Below are 20608 nucleotides of genomic sequence, written 5' to 3' on the forward strand. Positions count from 1 at the left end.
TACAGTAACGTTTCTACTAGTAGTAGCCACTGGTCACAGTAAAGATAGTAAGAACAATGCCGTCGGCGGCTCACACTACTAAAAGTAGACACTGACACCTCATTGAGTCTGAATTTTTTCATATATCACTGTCCCTTTCCAATTCTTTCTTGCACATTATGAGGTAAACAATTCATTAATAAAAAAACCCAACTAGTTTGCAAAGAAGCAGCAATCAAGACTAGAAAATGAAACAAATGTCATATAATATTTTTATCTTATGACTAATGGTTAACAAATCATCATATACTAAGTTACAGATCCAGAAAAATGCACAAGAGATCCAATTTTCATCATGATTTACATCTGATTACAATGATACCATGGATCTACTAACAAAATCAGCCATGTGGTAGGAAGCAGGCCAGGCGCCATACATCCCTTGAAAACATTGCATTATATACAGAATATGACAGCTTACAAAAAATATTTCATTCTGTCATCTCTCCTCATGGCATTATATACAGCTTGGACCTGAAAATGCAACAAACAGATCAAGGTTTTTCCCTCTCTTTTTTCATTTTTAAAAGGGATAGGGATTTGTTGGGCATTGTGCCGGGTATGTCTGCGAGTCAGGATCTTCAAGAGAAGGGAATGACTTGAAGAGTAAAATGGATTTCACTTGTCAATTCATTTTCTTCCATCCCTTTATTTCGAAGATCCCAACTCGCAACTGCAAACTCGGACGTCTGTGATAACGGGAATGGGAAAGTGGGTACTGGGATTGGGGTAGGTGGAAACCAATTGCGGCTTGAGTTTGATACCACTGGCTAAAGCCTCAGTGGGAATCAAAGATTTACTTGATTGTTAGTATGGAGAAACAATTAAGGAATCCTTGAGTTAAAATAATTTAGAAAGTTTAATTCAAAAAGACTTGTCTAAAAAGGGGATATACCTGTTCACTAGAAACAACTTGGATAGGCCCGATATTTACGGATACATATTTGCCCCTAGCAGATAACTTCTGCTTCACTCGTCCCTGTCACAAATATGTTGAAATTCTTGAGGTGAACCTCAACCACAAGTGAAATTGTGTATGTAATGCATTGATGACATTTCACAATTAAATCATGAAATCTTCTAGACTACTGATGTAGTGAAAGTCTTGAAGCAAATCCATTCAAATGCTTAAGGTATAATACGCTACACAATTATGCTGTAAACACCTCAAGAGTCAGTCCATTTTGCAGGAACTTAGGTTTATATAAAAAGCAAGCAAATTCATCGCAAGCACGCCACAAACCAGTGACACATATCACATTATCAACTTTATTTTTTCAAAGATCTAATTCTCAGAATATTACTGTATTACGTATTTTAAACATAGCAGGTCGCAAATAATCATCCATTGGTAATCTAGTCCCAATTAACTTGAAATACAAGTAAGCTGTAAAAGAATTCAAGGCTAGCCTATAAATTTGCTTATCTTGAGACAGCAGAACCTCGGACATTAATTTGGAAGATGGAAAATTAGAGAGTCAAAAAATGTGTGGATTATTATTAGGGTTGCTATGCCAATGTGTTTGATAAACCAGACAGAATACAATCCACAATGCAACCCAGGGGAATATTCAAAAGATCCTCCAAGTTTTCTGCAATTCTGAGGCACAACCAAATGACACATTCAACATTTTTTCTCTTGCTATCTATAGAACTCCTACACAACGAACTAACTTTCTCAACCTCAACTCAAGTAACAAACAGCTACATGTCTAACCTGGGCCAAAGCTATTCATCCAGCTATTCCTATTGATGCCTTTCCTTACAGAGACACGAAAAAATATACCCCTCTACCATTACTCCCTCCCACTCCCACAGCTTTCACCTTCTGCTCAAGGTGACAGTCTGGGAAATGTTGCAGCAGCATCACAACAGAAGGAAACCTTCCATTGCACCAACAATTCAGCAAGACCCTCCTTATCTATCTGGGAAGGAGCTACAGAATTATGAACAACCATATATATAGATAATGGGCAATCTTGCTTAACAAAACCAAGGTAGCCTAGTGGTTGAGGCTTCAATCCCATAGAAAGAGCACTACAGCACTATTGTTTGAATCCTTCTCTTCCCAAACGTAAGTATTTTCACAGATGTCCCCATAAAATAAAATTGTCTTATCTTGTTTGGTAAGTATAAATAGAAAGAGAGGAAAAAAATTATATAGGGTTAGAACCACTAGGGTTAGAACCACCACTATCAAACTATGCAAATCAAACATCATTCACTGGACTTCTAAATTTACTAGCAAACATGTTGATTGTCTACTAAGAAAGTGAAGGAATGTATTATATAGCATTAGTACAGCGCTAGCTAGCAAAATCTCACAGCATTGAACACAAGTAGGACCGACAATTTACTGCATTGTGGGCATTGTGATTTTTTTTTTTCAATTTTTTTCTTTTCGGGGAATTTATTTCTTTCAGCTGATGATCTAACAGAAGGTATCGTTCACCTTGTAATGATAATTTATAAGCAACGAAAATAAAACTATGTTCTCCACCAATAATACACAGTTCAAGAATACATCAAGTTACACAAGTAAATAAATTGAAGCAAAAGGTTTAAAAAATTGAAGATAGATTAATGAATAAAACTAGAAATTTTTTTTTAACCTCCAAATTTTGAGAAATACAGTGCTGCTTACCTCAGGAATGGGCTGTTGGATTACAGATTCCACGGCAACAACCATTGATTGCACGAAGTCCTCCCCTCCGGTTCCTATTGCAGTAAATCCTCGAACAGTTGGGTACGAGTTCACCTGCGCCGCAGCAAATCATCACCCACAACACAAACATTTTGAAACTCTAACAAGTTTAATCACGTTGAGTTACATAATTATTCAGTCTCAAACCATTAGTTATGGCACTGGAACAAAAAAAAAATCTCTTTTCGCTACTGCATCATACCACAATTTGCAAACTACAAACCCAACTGACACACGGTTTTTGCATGATGATGAACACAACAAGCTATAAAATACAAAAAAAAAAAAATCCATTTTTTTTTACCTTCTGGTCCAAAGTGAGCCACTCATTCGTAGAATCATCAGTCACAGTGCCTCCAATAACCATGTTCGTAGTTTGACCAACCCTCCCTTCTGTCTTCGACACCTCTACAACCAAAACCAAACACAAAAATTTAATTTCAACTTTTATTTTAAAACAATAAAATAAAATTTTAGAGAAATAGAAAATTAAAAGAAAAAAAAAAGAAATAGAGAGATTACCTGAAATGGCTTTTAGAACAGCTTCTTGAGGCGGACCCTGATCGTCCTGAGACGAAGACGACGACGTTTCGTTGTGAGAGCAACAAAGAGTTCTTCCTCTGTGAAACCGTTGAGCCCTAACGGTTCTGAATCGCAAAGTTCCTCTGTTCTTGGAATTGAAACCACGAAGATGTTCCAATTGGTAAGGTTCCACAAGTAAAGCTGAACGAAGCATAAACCTGCACGCCATTTTCTCTTTCTGTTGTTATATCTGTTCCTTTGTTTCTTCCTTCAGTTCCAATTTATACTTGCCTATCTTTCTGTTTGCCTTGGAAAAAAAAAAAGGAGACCAGGATTTTTGTGATAACTGATAAGAACCAAATTGTATGGTCGAGAATGCCCTTGTCAAGTTCACCGGCACTATGGAATAATGGAAATTTTCAAGGGTATTATCGGCTTTTCACATCTAGTTAAATAACAGTAATTACCTTACTTTTTGTCTTTTTAATTTTTCTGTAAATTTCGCTTTACGTTCAGAACCCTAACACTAACAATTTCTCGCAATTAGGATCCTTTTTTTTTTCCGCCGATGTACGGATCCGAGAATAACAGGGAAGATTCGGAGCGGACCGCTTTCAGAAGAGCGGAGAAGAATTACAAGCTCTACTACGATACCAATGCTTCCAAGAACAAAAAGTAACTTAATTATCTTATTTTATTTTATTTTTCTTTTGTGTTAGTTGAACGCAATTAGTTAGTTGCAGTGTTGGTTACACTGTTGTGTTGATAACTGGAACGTTTTCCTCTCTTGGCGCAGGAAGAAAAAACCCAAACCGGTGGACTTGACGGAAGTTCTTGACTTCCGTTCAATTTTAGAATGCCACGATCGAAACGGCGAGCTTCCTCCGTTTGTTAATGTCATTCACGACAAGTTCAGCTCCCCTGTGTTCTCCTTGCAAAATCGCCCAGGTATTCATTCATCAATTTTGTTTTTTTTTTTTTTTTTTTTTGGTTGGTGATGCGTAACTAACTTGAAAACTTCTTGCATCAGAATTTGTTACTAACTTGGTGGCTCAAATAACTAACTAACTAACTAACCATCCAACCAACCAATCATCTCAGCATAATGTGTGTTCAATTGGAAAATTATAAATGCAGTAATCCAAGTAAACTACTCCTTCCGTATACATTAAAGAAAATCAATGTATAGATACAACTTGCATCTAAAGTTCTGAATACATTGATTATGGACGTATCAATCTGTGCAAAGAGATATGTATTTTGAAATGGAGGGAATAATCGTGGCGCATTTGTAACTAACTCGATGACTTGTGTAAGTAAGAACTAAGCAATGAGCTAAACAGAATGTGGTAGTGATTGTTGTGTTTTGTAGGTTTTTATTTTATTCCTGGGGCGTTGAGCATAGAGAAACAATGCAGTTTGATAAGGGAGAGTTTGATTGATTTCCCACAGCCACCTAATAGAACAAATCACAATGCGATCTATGGTCCTATACACAATCTATTTGATGAAGCAAAAGAAGGGAAGGTTCTGGTAGAAGAGTACTCTCCCGATGGTTCACCTAAGCTAGGTCCTGATTGCGATTATCAAGATGGTAAGAGGTGGAAGTTCGTAACAGAAAAGGAAGAGCTATTAAGGAAGGGAAAATCTGTTCCTGCTTCTGCTTTGCTGCGGAAGCTGAGATGGAGCACCCTTGGCCTACAATTCAATTGGTCCAGAGTACGTTTTGATTCACAAATTACCAATAAAACTTATACGACTATGTAAGTGTTTCACAGCTGCATGTCTCTCCAGAACAGCTAGATCCTTAGTTATGGGAATTGATGTGCTAACTTATTTTGGGCTTGGAATACTATATATTCATACCTAGTAAGTGTAATGTAATATTTTGATTTTGATTTTGAGAAATAGTTATATGATAAATGGCCATGGTTGATCTGCTTCTTAGCATACATAGGTTTTTAACTACCAAGGAATTGATTTTCTGGTTGTGAATGAGAAAAGATAATTGGTTGTGAAGACTAGCTTGCGAGTTACTGACAGTGCCTCAATTCTTTTTTGGTGAAAGTTTGCTTAGAATAATATTATATTTGAGTTGCCAGTAGAAGCTGTTCTAACGAGTTACTTAGTTGTCAAACTATGTAGGCTATGTTTCTTATGGCTGCATCACCTGAATTTGTAATGAGTCTTTTTTGGGAATTATAATTTCAACTTGTGCACATCACATCTTATGTCCAGGAAAATCATCCAGTGATTATTTTGTGTGCAGCGGAACTATGATGTATCTCTCCCACATAACAAAATCCCTGAAGCTCTGTGTGATCTGGCCAAAGAATTGGCTAAACCTGCAATGCCTGCTGGTGTTGAATTCCAGCCTGAAGGTGCAATAGTGAATTACTTTGGTTTAGGTATGCTTATAGCAAAACTTAATTTATATTAGATATCAATGTATGATAACTCCTCCGGCTGCGGGTAGTAAAGCTTTATAATAGATTTTAAAATAGTTGATACCATATTTACTTCAGGTGACACACTGGGTGGCCACCTTGATGACATGGAAGCAGACTGGAGCAAGCCTATAGTTAGCTTAAGGTATTATATACCTGCTTCTTTTTCAAATTTTAGCTTTAGAAAACCCAACAGCAGGATTGAAATTGTTCTTGGATCATAATTAGTTTATTATCTTGTTGCCATAGTTTGGGCTGCAAAGCTATATTTCTTTTGGGTGGAAAAACTAGAGAGGATCCTCCTTTGGCAATGTTTCTTAGAAGTGGTGATGTTGTACTCATGGCCGGAGAAGCAAGGGAATGCTTTCATGGTAAGTTTTATTGCAAAAACATACTTAAGAGTGTTTGCTTTGTGTAAAAATGTGGTGAAAATATTCTTGAGTAGAATTATACGGAAAGCGTATCCATGAGAATTTCCGCTTATTTTCACTTTCAAACCAAACATACCCTTAGAAAAAATAACGTGGAAGATGAATTTGTATGATCATTTGAAGTTCTGGACTCAGAAGTTGGAAATCAGTTTGATTTTGATGTGTTGCAGGTGTTCCACGGATATTCACAGATGAAAAAAATGCTGAAATAGACCATCTTCAGGCACAACTTTCACATGAAGATGATCTTTGTTTCTTAAAATACATTCAAACTTCAAGGATCAATATCAACATCAGACAAGTTTTTTGAGTAGTGTATTTCTTTTCTTCCAAAGTGAAATTTTGGTTGATTAGCTGATGAAAAATGAAATGATGTATCATTGTATAATTTATTTTGACTATGGCTTAATTTTCATCTTTATTCTGACAATTAAGTCTTGTCCAGAAAACCACCCAGTCTCTGGAATTCTTTGTCTTAACCAGTTTCCTTAGACGAAGAAAATTAGACCAGGTTAGCGGGTCCAACAAAAAAAATATAGTCAGTGAAAATAAGTTATTCTTTTTCTTATGCTTTAACACTATTATAATCTTTTAAAAACGTAGTATTAATTTGACAAATAATAACAAAAAGAACATTTTCTTTATACATAACAGACGCTCTTGTGCATTTTGCGAATGACTTCATAATTGGATCCAATCTTTTTGGAAACATTTAAATAATTATTTAGATAATTGTTCTCACCAATTCTTCTCATGGGAAATTCTTTTCCATCTAGCTTGTTAATGATTATGGAGAATCTTTCAAACATATCATATGTTTTCTTCTTCTTTTATGAAGAATAGCTCGTATTCTCCCGTAAACATGTTAGGTCTAGTTTCTCGGATTTGTTTGTTACTTTATGTATGGGTTGAAGCTTGTCCCACATTTTTCTGGCAGTTTTGCATCTCGAGACCTGGACCTTTTCAAAGTTTTTGGTGCAATGCATCATGTTGATTATTTTGGCATTTATCTCGACATTCTTTTCTTCAATTATCTTCTGAATCTTCCTCTGAAACTATTAGTATATTGAACAAAGAACCTTATTATCTCCTTTTAATATAAGTAGTTATTTCCATTGGACTATATTTGGGTTAGTGTATAGGAGACTATGTTGGCTATAGATTTTTACTCCAACATGTTAAGCTTGATTCCTTGAACGTGAGTTCTTGATATCAGTCAGTTAAACCATGAGAAGAGGGGTTGAATTAAAATAGCTTTAAGACTTTTTCCCCTTTTAACCTTTAACATAGAATTATGCAGGAGATTTTTCTGTTTCCTCGCATAATGTGCATAAGGCTAACAAAATAGAGGAAACATAAAGAAGATTACACAATCATATATCTTGGTTTAACGTCGAAAGATAATAAGGTCTGCATCCAGTCTTTATTAAAAAATTATAAATTATGGTAGAATTTTTTATTAAATCAAAACTGATTATATACACCAATTTCAATGAAATTATGCCCAAGTTCACCAGTAGAAAACTACCAAGACTCTATTCCCTAGTTCCTTTCTCCAAAACTATTTTAATCTTACTCCTTAGTTTCTAATGAATGCAAAATCCAAGTTATACCTAATTGACCGACAAAAGCTGCCATTACTCTCTGTCCTAGTTCATTTACCCTAAACTATAAGAATCTTCCTTCTGAGTTTGAGTTGAAAAAACAAGTGTAAGCTTCTACTCGAGCCTAGACCTATTCGACAGTATAAAGCCTTTCTCTAAGCTTGAACCCCCTAAATAAATTTGATTGTATGAGCTCAATTTCTATGCTCAAACTACCAAACAAATTACAAAGAAACATAAATTTATTATAGCCTTTTCAAATATATCTCTCTTGCCTTTATCCTTCCATGGCTTTTATTGGTTCCTCACTTGATATCAATATTTTCTCTTTTCTATTATAGAAAGAGATAGACAACAATAAAGTAAAAGCACTCTACAACTAGCTAAGAATATTAAGACTATCTTCCTCATCAAAGGAACATAATGAAAATTCTATGTAATCATGATATGAGAAAAAGAGGATGCTCCACTGATGGAAGAATGATGCTAAAAACCTCTCCTTTTCTAATTTGAATTCTAAATTTTGTATTATTTGATAAAGTGTCATTGCTTGAATTCAAACTATACTGCTTATCCTTTTTGGCTTTTTTGCCAGTTTTGGTGCCAAATACAATAACTATCCTTTCTTATAATAGCTTTATATATTTCAGTTTGAGTTTTAATGATTAATAAAAACACAAATTTAAAAATTGTTAGTTTTGATCTAACTATTTACTTAAATGTTTCAAAAATTACTAAATCTTTTCCTACGCTATATAAGCAAATTAGAATAAACTGATACATGAGAAGGACTGTATCACAAATGCATAATCTCATAAAGCATTTCTGAACTATTAGTGAAATTGGTAAAATTACACGAGAAAGGAAGATTAAATCGTGATTCTAAACTTTTCTAAATCTAAAACAAGAACTTAAAGCATTTTAAATCTTAAGACTCGTATGCAGCGAAAAAATATTAGAACATACATTCAAAAGCTTGGTATAGGTTTTTTAAAGTAAATTTGAGATACCTAGATTTAAAGACACACTTTCTGAGAGTTAGAGTGACTTCAGAAAGGTTTTGAAAGATTTTTTGAGATATCTTAAGCAAAGCTAAAACCCACAAAATAAACTAAAGCTTTAAAACAAAGAGATAAGAGTTCAAAAGGTGCACACGCGTAATGTATACTCATTCAACCTAAACTCCCCATGGCTAGTTCTCAAGTAACATGAGAGTTCTACTATATGAATGAGTGTGCAAAAGATATTCTTTTTTTCAAGTCTTCTCGGGCTAAAATTTGACTCTTATTCATAATAACCTAAGAACTTTAGATATTCTCTTGAACTTCTCATAAAAGATTTAAGTTGGATGCCTCTACTAACTTAAGAACGTTAGACGTTCTTTTCTCAAACATTCTCAGATTTAGAAAGTTACTCAAATTAACTTTTTACTAACCTAAAAATCTTAGATATTCTTTTTTCAAGCTTTCTCGTGACTAAGCAATGACTCATATTGAAATATCCCACCAACTTAAAAATTTTAGATATTCAATTGACATTCTCAAATAACACTCAAGTTGGATACTCTACCAATCTAATAGATTTACATATTCTTTTCTTAAATTTTTTTAGAACTAGAAATCACTACTAGGTTAATTTATAGAAAGATATATAAAGTTCAAAGACTCACAATGATTACATAGGAATGTTAAGAAGTTCAAAAAGTTAAGAACACAAACTATCCTTAGATTTATAAGTATATAAGATATGAAATGTTGCTATTTTACCATTTTACCTTCAAATTTTTGTTAAAATACTTTTTTACCCTTTATTAAGTTAATTAACCATTTTTATATTTTATTTTATGTCCAAAATCTACTTAATATATTAAAATTGGGTTTTCCCCCAACTAATGAAGGTGAGGTGTCGATCTCTCGTGACTCCGTTTTCCCTCCAAAATGAACTTTCTTATTCTCTATTCTAAATTATTTTATAAAAAATATCTTTATTATAGTTATATTATAATTAATATTTAATGAATAATACATAATTATATTAATTTAGAAACATATCTTTATTATAATTATATCAAATCAATATTTAATGCATTATTAAACTACTTATCAATTATCAATTAAAAATACTTTTAATCATTTTAATAATAATAATAATAATAATAATAATAATAATAATAATAATAATAATAATTACCTGTGATATCATTTATTGAAAAAAATATAACATAAAAAATTATTTATTTAAAATATCATTTATTGTATATAATTCATAAAAAAATATATTTCACTTTTATTATTGATTAGAAGATAACCTATTTATATTTTGATTATTATTATTATTATTATTATTATTATTAATTTACAGAAAGATAAATTAATAATCATACTATTATTTATCAATATATTAATATTGATAATGATTACATACAAATTATTTAATATTTAATATTTTTATATTATTTATTTTTTATATATTTTGATATATTTATAAATATTTTTATTATTTTTATATGCTATATGTTTACCTCCACTATTTAAAGTTTCTGGATCCGTCACTACTTTTGAGCGTGTTTCTTAATTTATTTTTTATAATTCATTGAATACAATTTATTACAGTAAATTAATTATATCAACTAATTGATTTGATTAGATATTTAAATATCACACGATTTATTATAATTCATATCAATCAAATAATTGTAATTTATTATCTCAATTATTTAAATTCATTAATTTATAAGGTACATAATAGCATACATGATTTGTTACTTATAATGATTAAATACAATAAATGCAAATTAATTTAGTTAAAAAAATCATTGTCTCATATGTTTTCCTATTATTTTTTAATTTATTAAATCCAATCAATTATAATAAATTAATTATATCAACTAATTAATTCAATCAATTATACTAATTATTTGTATCAACTAACTGATTTGATTAATTCTTAAAAATATTTTTATTTAATTTGTTTTATTTATTTAAATACATGAATTATAACTGATTAGTTATTTAATTTTATTACGATAAATATCAAATTCTATTCTGAATAGAAAAATATAAAATTTTATTCCTTCCATTTTTATTTTACCACTATAAAAGACCATATATGCTAAAAGAAAATATCATTCATTTACCAATTACTTTTTCATTATGTAGCTTTTACAACAATTTTTTTCTTCCTATGAGGCATCATCGCAAGAAGTCAACTATCGTTGACACAAACCACCACACACTCTTCAACTCCCGTGCTCATCATTCAGAGCAATATATGATATATTATCCGTGAAGCATTTATCGACCATGGTGTTATCATGTATGCATAAATAAAAAAAATTTTGTAATTAAACTTAAGTCATTTACCTGTTTGTGTGGTATTTTTTTTTTTTTTTTTGGTGACTTAAAAGAAAATAAACAAAAACTAAGAAAGAAAAAAAAACAAGAAACTGCTTAAGAAAGGTAATCCCGCTGAATACTACTCTCAAACTCCTTCCAAGGCAATGGAAGCTACACTTGGGGAGAAATAGTCCTCATTGCAGTCTTTGCCATGATGTCTGCTACTGTATTTGCATCTCTCAAGATCAACCGAAGATCAGCACGCCATTTCCAAGACATGATATCTCAAATTTTTAACACCAAAGGATCAATAAACCTAGAGCAATCTTGTAAATTATTGACAATAGTAAAAGCCTCCACACAGTCTGTCTCACATATAATGTCTCTTTGTCCCGAGTCCCATGCTAAAAGAAAGCCTCTCCAAATAGCAAACAACTCTCCTTGCAAAATGCTACGACTCTCAATTGTTCCCAGACAGCCTCGTTGCCACCTTCCCTTCCAATCTCTGCTAACACAAGCAAAACCAACTCGAGCACCACTGCCAGGATAGCTAGCATCACAATTAATCTTAAAGGTAGCCACTGAGGGGGGAATCCAAGAGCCACTAATGGTTGAGGGGATAGATAGTCGTTGCAACTCAAAAATATTTCGGAGCTCCTTTTCTAAGGACAAAGCCATACCAATCACCTTGTCTGTGGTCCAATGCTCGTGAGGATGAAAGATCTCGTTATTTCTCGAACACCAAATCCACCAGAGATCAGAAAAGAATCTAAAGGGGCGATGTTTGCTATTATGTAAGAACCAACTCATCAAATCTACTGGTTGATCGGAGATCCCTAAAGCTTGCCAAACAAGTTGGGCTTTTGGACAATCCCGAATACAATGTAAAACCGACTCCTGACTTGAGAAACATCGTGGAAATTATATCAACTAATTAATTTAATCAATTATTTTCTAATTTATTTTTTTGAATTCAATAAATCAAATAAAATCAATTATACTAATTATTTGTATCAACTAACTGATTTGATTAATTCTTAAAAATATTTTTATTTAATTTATTTTATTTATTTAAATACAGGAATTATAACTGATTAGTTATTTAATTTTATTACGATAAATATCAAATTCTATTATGAATATAAAAATATAAAATTTTATTCCTTCTATTTTTATTTTACCACTACAAAAGACCATATATGCTAGAAGAAAATATCATTCATTTACCAATTACTCTTTCATTAGGTAGCTTTTACAACAATTTTTTTCTTCCTATGAGGCGTCGTCGCAAGAAGTCAACTATCGTGGACAAAAACCACCACACACTCTTCAAATCTCGTGCTCATCATTCAGAGCAATATATGATATGTTATCCATGAATCATTTATAGACCATGGTGTTATCATGTATGCATAAATAAAAAAAATTCGTAATTAAGCTTAAGTCATTTACCTATTTGTGTGGTATATTATATTGTGAAATTATTTTCAATTTGTGTTGTGCAATGATATCATGGTTTAATTTAAGCTTTTGTTGTAGAACTGTGTTATGATTTTATCTCATCATTTTTTCTTAGATATCAAATTGATGTATTTTTATTTATTATTATTGAAACAAATGTGATATAAAATTTGTAAAAAAAAAATAAAACTCTCACACTCAATTTATTTTATTATAGTCTTTTATCTCTTCTATTTCTTTTTATTTTCTTCTTATTCATTTTATTTTTCTTTAAATATCATATAATTTATTATAATTTATACCAATTAATTAATTATAATTCATTATATCAGTTAGTTTAATTCATTAATTTATAATATGCATAATAAAATAGATTATTTGTTACTTATACGTTTATTCTTCTAAAATTTAAATCTGAATAATTATATTTTTATTTTTAGTTATGAACAAAATATCTATTTAATATACTAAAACTGGATTTTCCCCCAACTAATGAAGATGAGGTGTCGATCTCTCGTGACTCCATTTTTCCTTCAAAATGAACTTTCTTATTCTCTATTCTAAATTATTTTTTAAAGAATATCTTTATTATAATTATATTATAATTAATATTTAATGAATAATACATAATTATAATAATTTAGAAATATATCTTTATTATAATTATATCAAATCAATATTTAATGCATTATTAAACTACTTATCAATTATCAATTAAAAATACTTTTAATTATTTTAATAATAATAATAGTAATAATAATAATAGTAATAATAATAATAATAATAATAATAATATATGATAATGATAATTACCCGTGATATCATTTATTGAAAAAAATATAACATAAAAAAATATCATTTATTTAAAATATCATTTATTGTATATAATTCTTAAAAAAATATATTTCACTTTTATTATTGATTAGAAGATAACCTATTTATATTTTGATTAATTTTATTTATTATTATTATTATTATTATTATTATTATTATTATTATTATAATATTTAATTTACAAAAAGATAAATTAATAACCATATTATAATTTATCAATATATTAATATTGATAATGATTACATAAAAATTATTTAATATTTAATATTTTTCTATTATTTATTTTTTATATATTTTGATATATTTATAAATATTTTTTATTATTTTTATATGCTATATGTTTACCTCCACTATTTAAAATTTCTGGATCCGTCACTACTTTTGAGCATGTTTCTTAATTTATTTTTTATAATTCATTGAATACAATTTATTACAGTAAATTAATTATATCAACTAATTGATTTGATTAGATATTTAAATATCACACGATTTATTATAATTCATATCAATCAAATAATTGTAATTTATTATATCAATTATTTTAATTCATTAATTTATAAGGTACATAATAGTATAGATGATTTGTTACTTATAATGATTAAATACAATAAATACAGATTAATTTAGTTAAAAAAATCATTATCTCATATGTTTTCCTATTTATTTTTTTAATTTATTAAATCCAATCAATTATAATAAATTAATTATATCAACTAATTAGTTTAATCAATTATTTTCTAATTTATTTTTTTGAATTCAATAAATCAAATAAAATCAATTATACTAATTATTTGTATCAACTAACTGATTTGATTAATTCTTAAAAATATTTTTATATAATTTATTTTATTTATTCAAATACATGAATTATAACTGATTAGTTATTTAATTTTATTACGATAAATATCAAATTCTATTATGAATATAAAAATATAAAATTTTATTCCTTCTATTTTTATTTTACCACTACAAAAGATCATATATGCTAGAAGAAAATATCATTCATTTACCAATTACTCTTTCATTAGGTAGCTTTTACAACAATTTTTTTCTTCCTATGAGGCGTCGTCGCAAGAAGTCAACTATCGTGGACACAAACCACCACACACTCTTCAACTCCCGTGCTCATCATTCAGAGCAATATATGATATGTTATCCATGAATCATTTATAGACCATGGTGTTATCATGTATGCATAAATAAAAAAAATTTGTAATTAAGCTTAAGTCATTTACCTGTTTGTGTGGTATATTATATTGTGAAATTATTTTCAATTTGTGTTGTGCAATGATATCATGGTTTAATTTAAGCTTTTGTTTTAGAACTGTGTTATGATTTTATCTCATCATTTTTTCTTAGATATCAAATTGATGTATTTTTATTTCTTATTATTGAAACGGATGTGATATAAAATTTGTAAAAAAAAAATAAAACTCCCACACTCAATTTATTTTATTGTAGTCTTTTATCTCTTATATTTCTTTTTATTTTCTTCTTATTCATTTTATTTTTCTTTAAATATCATATAATTTATTATAATTTATACCAATTAATTAATTATAATTCATTATATCAGTTAGTTTAATTCATTAATTTATAATTTGCATAATAAAATAGATTATTTGTTACTTATACGTTTATTCTTCTAAAATTTAAATCTGAATAATTATATTTTTAGTTTTAGTTATGAAAAAATATCTATTTAATATACTAAAACTGGATTTTCCCCCAACTAATGAAGGTGAGGTGTCGATCTCTCGTGACTCCATTTTTCCTTCAAAATGAGCTTTTCTATTCTCTATTCTAAATTATTTTTTAAAGAATATCTTTATTATAATTATATTATAATTAATATTTAATGAATAATACATAATTATAATAATTTAGAAATATATCTTTATTATAATTATATCAAATCAATATTTAATGCATTATTAAACTACTTATCAATTATCAATTAAAAATATTTTTAATTATTTTAATAATAATAATAATAATAATAATAATAATAATAATAATAATAATAATAATAATAATAATAATAATAATAATATATGATAATGATAATTACCCGTGATATCATTTATTAGAAAAAAATATAACATAAAAAATATCATTTATTTAAAATATCATTTATTGTATATAATTCATAAAAAAATATATTTCACTTTTATTATTGATTAGAAGATAACCTATTTATATTTTGATTAATTTTATTATTATTATTATTATTATTATTATTATTATTATTATTATTATTATATTTAATTTACAAAAAGATAAATTAATAACCATATTATAATTTATCAATATATTAATATTGATAATGATTACATAAAAATTATTTAATATTTAATATTTTTATATTATTTATTTTTTATATATTTTGATATATTTATAAATATTTTTTATTATTTTTATATGCTATATGTTTACCTCCACTATTTAAAGTTTCTGGATCCGTCACTACTTTTGAGCGTGTTTCTTAATTTATTTTTTATAATTCATTGAATATAATTTATTACAGTAAATTAATTATATCAACTAATTGATTTGGTTAGATATTTAAATATCACACGATTTATTTCATATCAATCAAATAATTATAATTTATTATATCAATTATTTTAATTCATTAATTTATAAGGTACATAATAGCATATGTAAGACCCAGAAGTTTTAAAAAATTTTATTATGAGCCAATTTCAAATTTATTTATTTATTAGACATTTTATTTTCATAAATTATTTCATTGAAAATAATTAAATTAGGTTTTGATAATAAAAATATAAATTTTACTCAATTTCATTATAAATGAATAATTTTTTATACTTAAATTATAAAATTTAACAGTTATAAAAGAATAGAAATTTTATATGATTTAGTTTTAAATAATTGAGATTTTAGAATTTAATACTTTAATTTTATAACAAAGAAAATTAATTATATTATTTCTAATTTTAAATTAGAATACCTAATTAAATGCCAATTAGCAAATTGATAATTAAAATAATATTTTTTAAAAAAAGTAATTTTAAAGAATTAAATTATATTTTAAATTTATACATTATACCCATAATTTTATTAAAATTAGTTAAACTACCCAAAAATTCTCAAATTGAACCCACTAGCCCTAACCTAACCTAGCCACCTCCTTACCCACCGCCACACCCTCCTTTCCCCAACAACACCCACACACAACAGAACCCACATACCTCAACAGAAAAAAAAAAGAGAAAAAAAAATAAAAGAAAGAAGAGGGAGCACGAGAGGAAGGGAGAGCTGAGAGGATGAGGGGGAAAGGAAGGGGGCGGCGTCGGCGGGGCTGGAAGCCTCCGTCGCTGTCGAGTCATTGAGAAAGAGAGAGAGGCCGCGACTGGAAGAGGAGAGAGGAGCTACCTTACATCTTACTGTCGTCGTCGCCCTCATCCCGAATCGCCATCATCGCCGGTGCAAGGAGAGGAGCCGTCGTGCCGCCGCCGCTGTTGGGTCGCTGTGCTATCGTCAGAGAGCAGAGTGCGTACGCGAGGAAGGAGAAGCCCTGCCTTCGTGTCCGCCGCTGCCGCCTCTGAGTCCGTCACCGTCAAGCAGAGCCACAGGCAGAGGGGAGAGATCCGCGAGGAGGGAGGACCGCGAACCGTCCAGCCGCCGCGCACAGTCACCGCTGATGTCGCCGGCGCCATCCTCGTCAGATCCGCCACCTCCGAAGCTTCTGGCCGCGCCTTTGCTCCCGGAGAACGCCGCTGCCGCCCAAAAACTGCCACTGAAGCCTAGGTCTGCTTGTCACCGCGAGTTTCTCTGTGGTGCGCCGCCGTCGGACGCCGCCGTGACCACCACTGAACTCTACGCTGGCGTTAGTCACTGATAGAGGTATACATGCTACCTATACTTTGCTTTAGGTCCTTCGCCTCCTTAAACTCGTTCTACTTCTCTACTTTTACTCTATTTTCTGCTACAATTAGGTTGAATATTGATGCTAGTGTTGTCGCGGGACTGTTGAAGCTGTTACTAGTTCTGATTTTGTTATCCTGGTACTGGTCTGATCTTTCCCTTAGGTTTGGTCCATCTGTATGTTCTGTTTTATCACTGCTGTGGTTTTCATATTCTGATTTTAATTATAGTCCTTTCCTTGTCTTGAATCCCCAGGGTTGTAATTGCTATTAATTCCTATCCAATCTGAATCTTTTATTTTGCTGCAACCATGGCCACTGCGGTGAAGATTAACATTACCGCTATCGCTGTTTTGGTTGCTGCCATTGCCGTTCTAATTGCGTGAGAGTCGCATCTGCTGCCATGAACTAAAAAGAGAGAGAATTATCACGATAAATTTGTGCAAACTCGGTTAATCGAGGTAGGGTTTTTCTTAAAATCTAATTTATATTATAGAGTTGTGATAAATAGATATTAATGTGAGAGAACATATACCTGTGATTATAATTGTCTTCTAAATGTGGTTGTTTGCTGGACTGAATGACTGATTGCTTGACTGCTTGAGTAGTTTGTGATTGCTGAAAAGAAATTAGTTTGAAAGGTAATTTAGTTGATTATTATGAAAAATGGCTTTTCTTGGTTTTGAAGCTATTTTTGATGATGTAAAGGAATTGGCTTTGGAAATGGTTTAATTTTGAGTTAGTGACTTTATAAATGATTTAGTATTTGAGCTGGTTTGATTTTAAAAGAAATTTATTATGGACGCTGATTCACTTTGAAAATTATTTGATATTGGAACTAGCCGAATCTTGGAAAATGATTGAGGTTTTGGAAAGGTTTGAGAAATGTTTGGATGGGACCCGAAAAAGGTGGCAGAATCCGAATTTTAGAGGAGATGCTGGCGAAATTTTATAAAATTAGAAGTTTCATTTGAAGTAGTTATTTTAAAAGGTTTAATTTTAAGCATTATATGATTTAAAAATACTTCATTTATCAAAGAAAAAGTTATGTTTTAGATTGAGAATTGTTAGTGAACGAAACGGAAAGAAGGATGATGAAGATTGATTTGAAATATGATTTTTGAATGAATTTGGAAATGGATATGGATTGACGAATGATGATGATATTGAGAATGGCTTAGATATTGATAAATGATGAATGAATTATTTATATGGCTTATGAATTTGAAATATCTGGGAAACGAGGTTCCCTGGATTAAGTGCCGTGGCTTGCCACCACGTGTACCAGGTTGAAAACTCGATACTCTGTTGACTCTACGACGTAAGTGTGACCGGGCACTATATAAATTCCCGGGAATGTTACCCCCATTGAGCAATATTGATTATTTGAGAAAAAGCTATGCATAGACTCTTGGGGATGCACGTCGGGGGACAGTCTAAGGACAATTCAGACTTGTCGGGTTGGCTGGATAACCAACAGATGAGCCTCATCAGCCATAGGACAGGCATGCATCATATGCATTTGTATGTTTTGCTTGGGTTTGAACTTGTTTTGGTTTGCCTAATTGCTAAACTGTTCTTAACTGCTACTTGAACTATTTGCTGTAACTGCTACCTACCTGTGCTTTCCTTGTCTGTCTTGCCTGTGTTTGTCCTGGCGTGCTACATTTGAGAATGAACTTGGATGCTGAATTAATGATTGTGTTGTTTGATTGCGTGGTTGATTTCTGATTGAGATTTTTCTTATAAGAAAGGAAAGATTTCGGATTTCTGAAAGATTAAACATTGTTTCTTTAAAAAGGGTTTTGAACGATTTCCTATTGGTTTTAAAAGATTCATAAGGCAAAGATAATCACTAAGCTTGAAAACAGTTTTCTTATTGAATATCTTCTTATGACAACTTTGAAACTCCGTGGTGAGACCGTGTGGTTAGGTTCTCACCCCCTACAGCTTTACCTTTTCAAGAACCGGATGAAGAAGTGTTAAGAAGAGTTATACTGCGTTTAGTTGATATGTTGTATTAATTAGATTATTTTCTTCCCTCGTCTTTGTTATTACAAGTTTGTAAGAGGGATAGGAATTGTATGTTTTATATGTATATTATATTATGAGTTATTATGTAAGGAGTCTTGTATATGAATCTATGCCTGTTTGTATTTTTCTTAAGATAAAGTGTTTATTTCTGGTTTTCAAGGAAATCAGTGATACAGTGTCGAGTCACAGGCTCCTATTTTAGTATTTAGTATGTAAAGTAGTCGTAATACTCCTTGCTATCAGAGTAGCGCAGCCGGAAGCGTGACTTCTGATAGTGAGGGTGTTACAGCATAGATGATTTGTTACTTATAATGATTAAATACAATAAATACAGATTAATTTAGTTAAAAAAATTATTGTCTCATATGTTTTCCTATTTATTTTTTTAATTTATTAAATCCAATCAATTATAATAAATTAATTATATCAACTAATTAATTTAATTAATTATTTTCTAATTTAATTTTTTGAATTCAATAAATCAAATAAAATCAATTATACTAATTATTTGTATCAACTAACTGATTTAATTAATTCTTAAAAATATTTTTATTTAATTTATTTTATTTTTTTAAATACATGAATTATAACTGATTAGTTATTTAATTTTATTACGATAAATATCAAATTCTATTATGAATATAAAAATATAAAATTTTATTTCTTCTATTTTTATTTTACTAGTATAAAAGACCATATATGCTAGAAGAAAATATCATTCATTTACCAATTACTTTTTCATTAGGTAACTTTTACAACAATTTTTTTCTTCCTATGAGGCGTCGTCGCAAGAAGTCAACTATCGTGGACAAAAACCACCACACACTCTTCAACTCTCGTGCTCATCATTCAGAGCAATATATGATATGTTATCCATGAATCATTTATAGACCATGGTGTTATCATGTATGCATAAATAAAAAAAAAAAATTCGTAATTAAGTTTAAGTCATTTACCTGTTTGTGTGGTATATTATATTGTGAAATTATTTTCAATTTGTGTTGTGCAATGATATCATGGTTTGATTTAAGCTTTTGTTTTAGAACTGTGTTATGATTTTATCTCATCATTTTTTCTTAGATATCAAATTGATGTATTTTTATTTATTATTATTGAAACGGATGTGATATAAAATTTGTAAAAAAAAAAAATAAAACTCTCACACTCAATTTATTTTATTGTAGTCTTTTATCTCTTCTATTTCTTTTTATTTTTTTCTTATTCATTTTATTTTTCTTTAAATATCATATAATTTATTATAATTTATACCAATTAATTAATTATAATTCATTATATCAGTTAGTTTA

The 20608-nt window shown here is 29.8% G+C and overlaps 2 protein-coding genes and 1 long non-coding RNA gene across 4 annotated transcripts; 2 read left to right on the forward strand and 1 right to left on the reverse strand.

The window, feature by feature from the left end:
• Positions 1 to 221: 221 nt before the first annotated feature.
• On the reverse strand, positions 222 to 3646 carry LOC112783644 (uncharacterized). The gene is made up of 5 exons (XM_025826678.3): positions 3266 to 3646; positions 3048 to 3151; positions 2684 to 2797; positions 935 to 1018; positions 222 to 513 (listed from the first exon to the last, which is right to left on the reverse strand). Exons 1-5 carry the CDS (start codon positions 3492 to 3494, stop codon positions 457 to 459), a joined length of 588 nt encoding a protein of 195 aa, XP_025682463.1. The 5' UTR covers positions 3495 to 3646; the 3' UTR covers positions 222 to 456.
• A 98-nt stretch (positions 3647 to 3744) lies between these two features.
• Positions 3745 to 6573, forward strand: LOC112783643 (DNA N(6)-methyladenine demethylase ALKBH1A). Its single transcript, XM_025826677.3, has 7 exons — positions 3745 to 3940; positions 4062 to 4213; positions 4638 to 4984; positions 5535 to 5673; positions 5791 to 5857; positions 5962 to 6083; positions 6314 to 6573. The coding sequence occupies exons 1-7, from the start codon at positions 3834 to 3836 to the stop codon at positions 6451 to 6453; spliced, it is 1074 nt and encodes a 357-aa protein (XP_025682462.1). The 5' UTR covers positions 3745 to 3833; the 3' UTR covers positions 6454 to 6573.
• Positions 6574 to 16492: 9919 nt separating this feature from the next.
• LOC112783823 (uncharacterized) lies at positions 16493 to 20346 on the forward strand. Of its 2 annotated transcripts, none has more exons than XR_003193612.3 (4): positions 16493 to 17247; positions 17340 to 17408; positions 17524 to 17728; positions 20047 to 20346. It is a non-coding gene; the product is annotated as an uncharacterized lncRNA (long non-coding RNA). The 2 variants fall into 2 exon arrangements; XR_003193614.3 differs by lacking the exon at positions 20047 to 20346 and adding an exon at positions 19201 to 19654.
• The last annotated feature ends 262 nt before the right edge of the window (positions 20347 to 20608 follow it).

Source organism: Arachis hypogaea, chromosome 20, assembly GCF_003086295.3.
Source record: "Arachis hypogaea cultivar Tifrunner chromosome 20, arahy.Tifrunner.gnm2.J5K5, whole genome shotgun sequence".
Classification (NCBI taxonomy): Eukaryota; Viridiplantae; Streptophyta; class Magnoliopsida; order Fabales; family Fabaceae; genus Arachis; species Arachis hypogaea.

Coding starts and splice junctions, on each gene's coding strand:
- LOC112783643 (XM_025826677.3), top strand. CDS start 3,834: ATGTACGGATCCGAGAATAACAGGGAAGATTCGGAGCGGACCGCTTTC. Junction 5,674..5,790: donor AGTGAATTACTTTGGTTTAG/GTATGCTTATAG, acceptor TATTTACTTCAG/GTGACACACTGGGTGGCCAC. Junction 6,084..6,313: donor AGCAAGGGAATGCTTTCATG/GTAAGTTTTATT, acceptor GATGTGTTGCAG/GTGTTCCACGGATATTCACA.
- LOC112783644 (XM_025826678.3), bottom strand. CDS start 3,494: ATGGCGTGCAGGTTTATGCTTCGTTCAGCTTTACTTGTGGAACCTTAC. Junction 1,019..2,683: donor TCCAACAGCCCATTCCTGAG/GTAAGCAGCACT, acceptor TATTTGTGACAG/GGACGAGTGAAGCAGAAGTT. Junction 514..934: donor AAGTTGTTTCTAGTGAACAG/GTATATCCCCTT, acceptor TTGCATTTTCAG/GTCCAAGCTGTATATAATGC.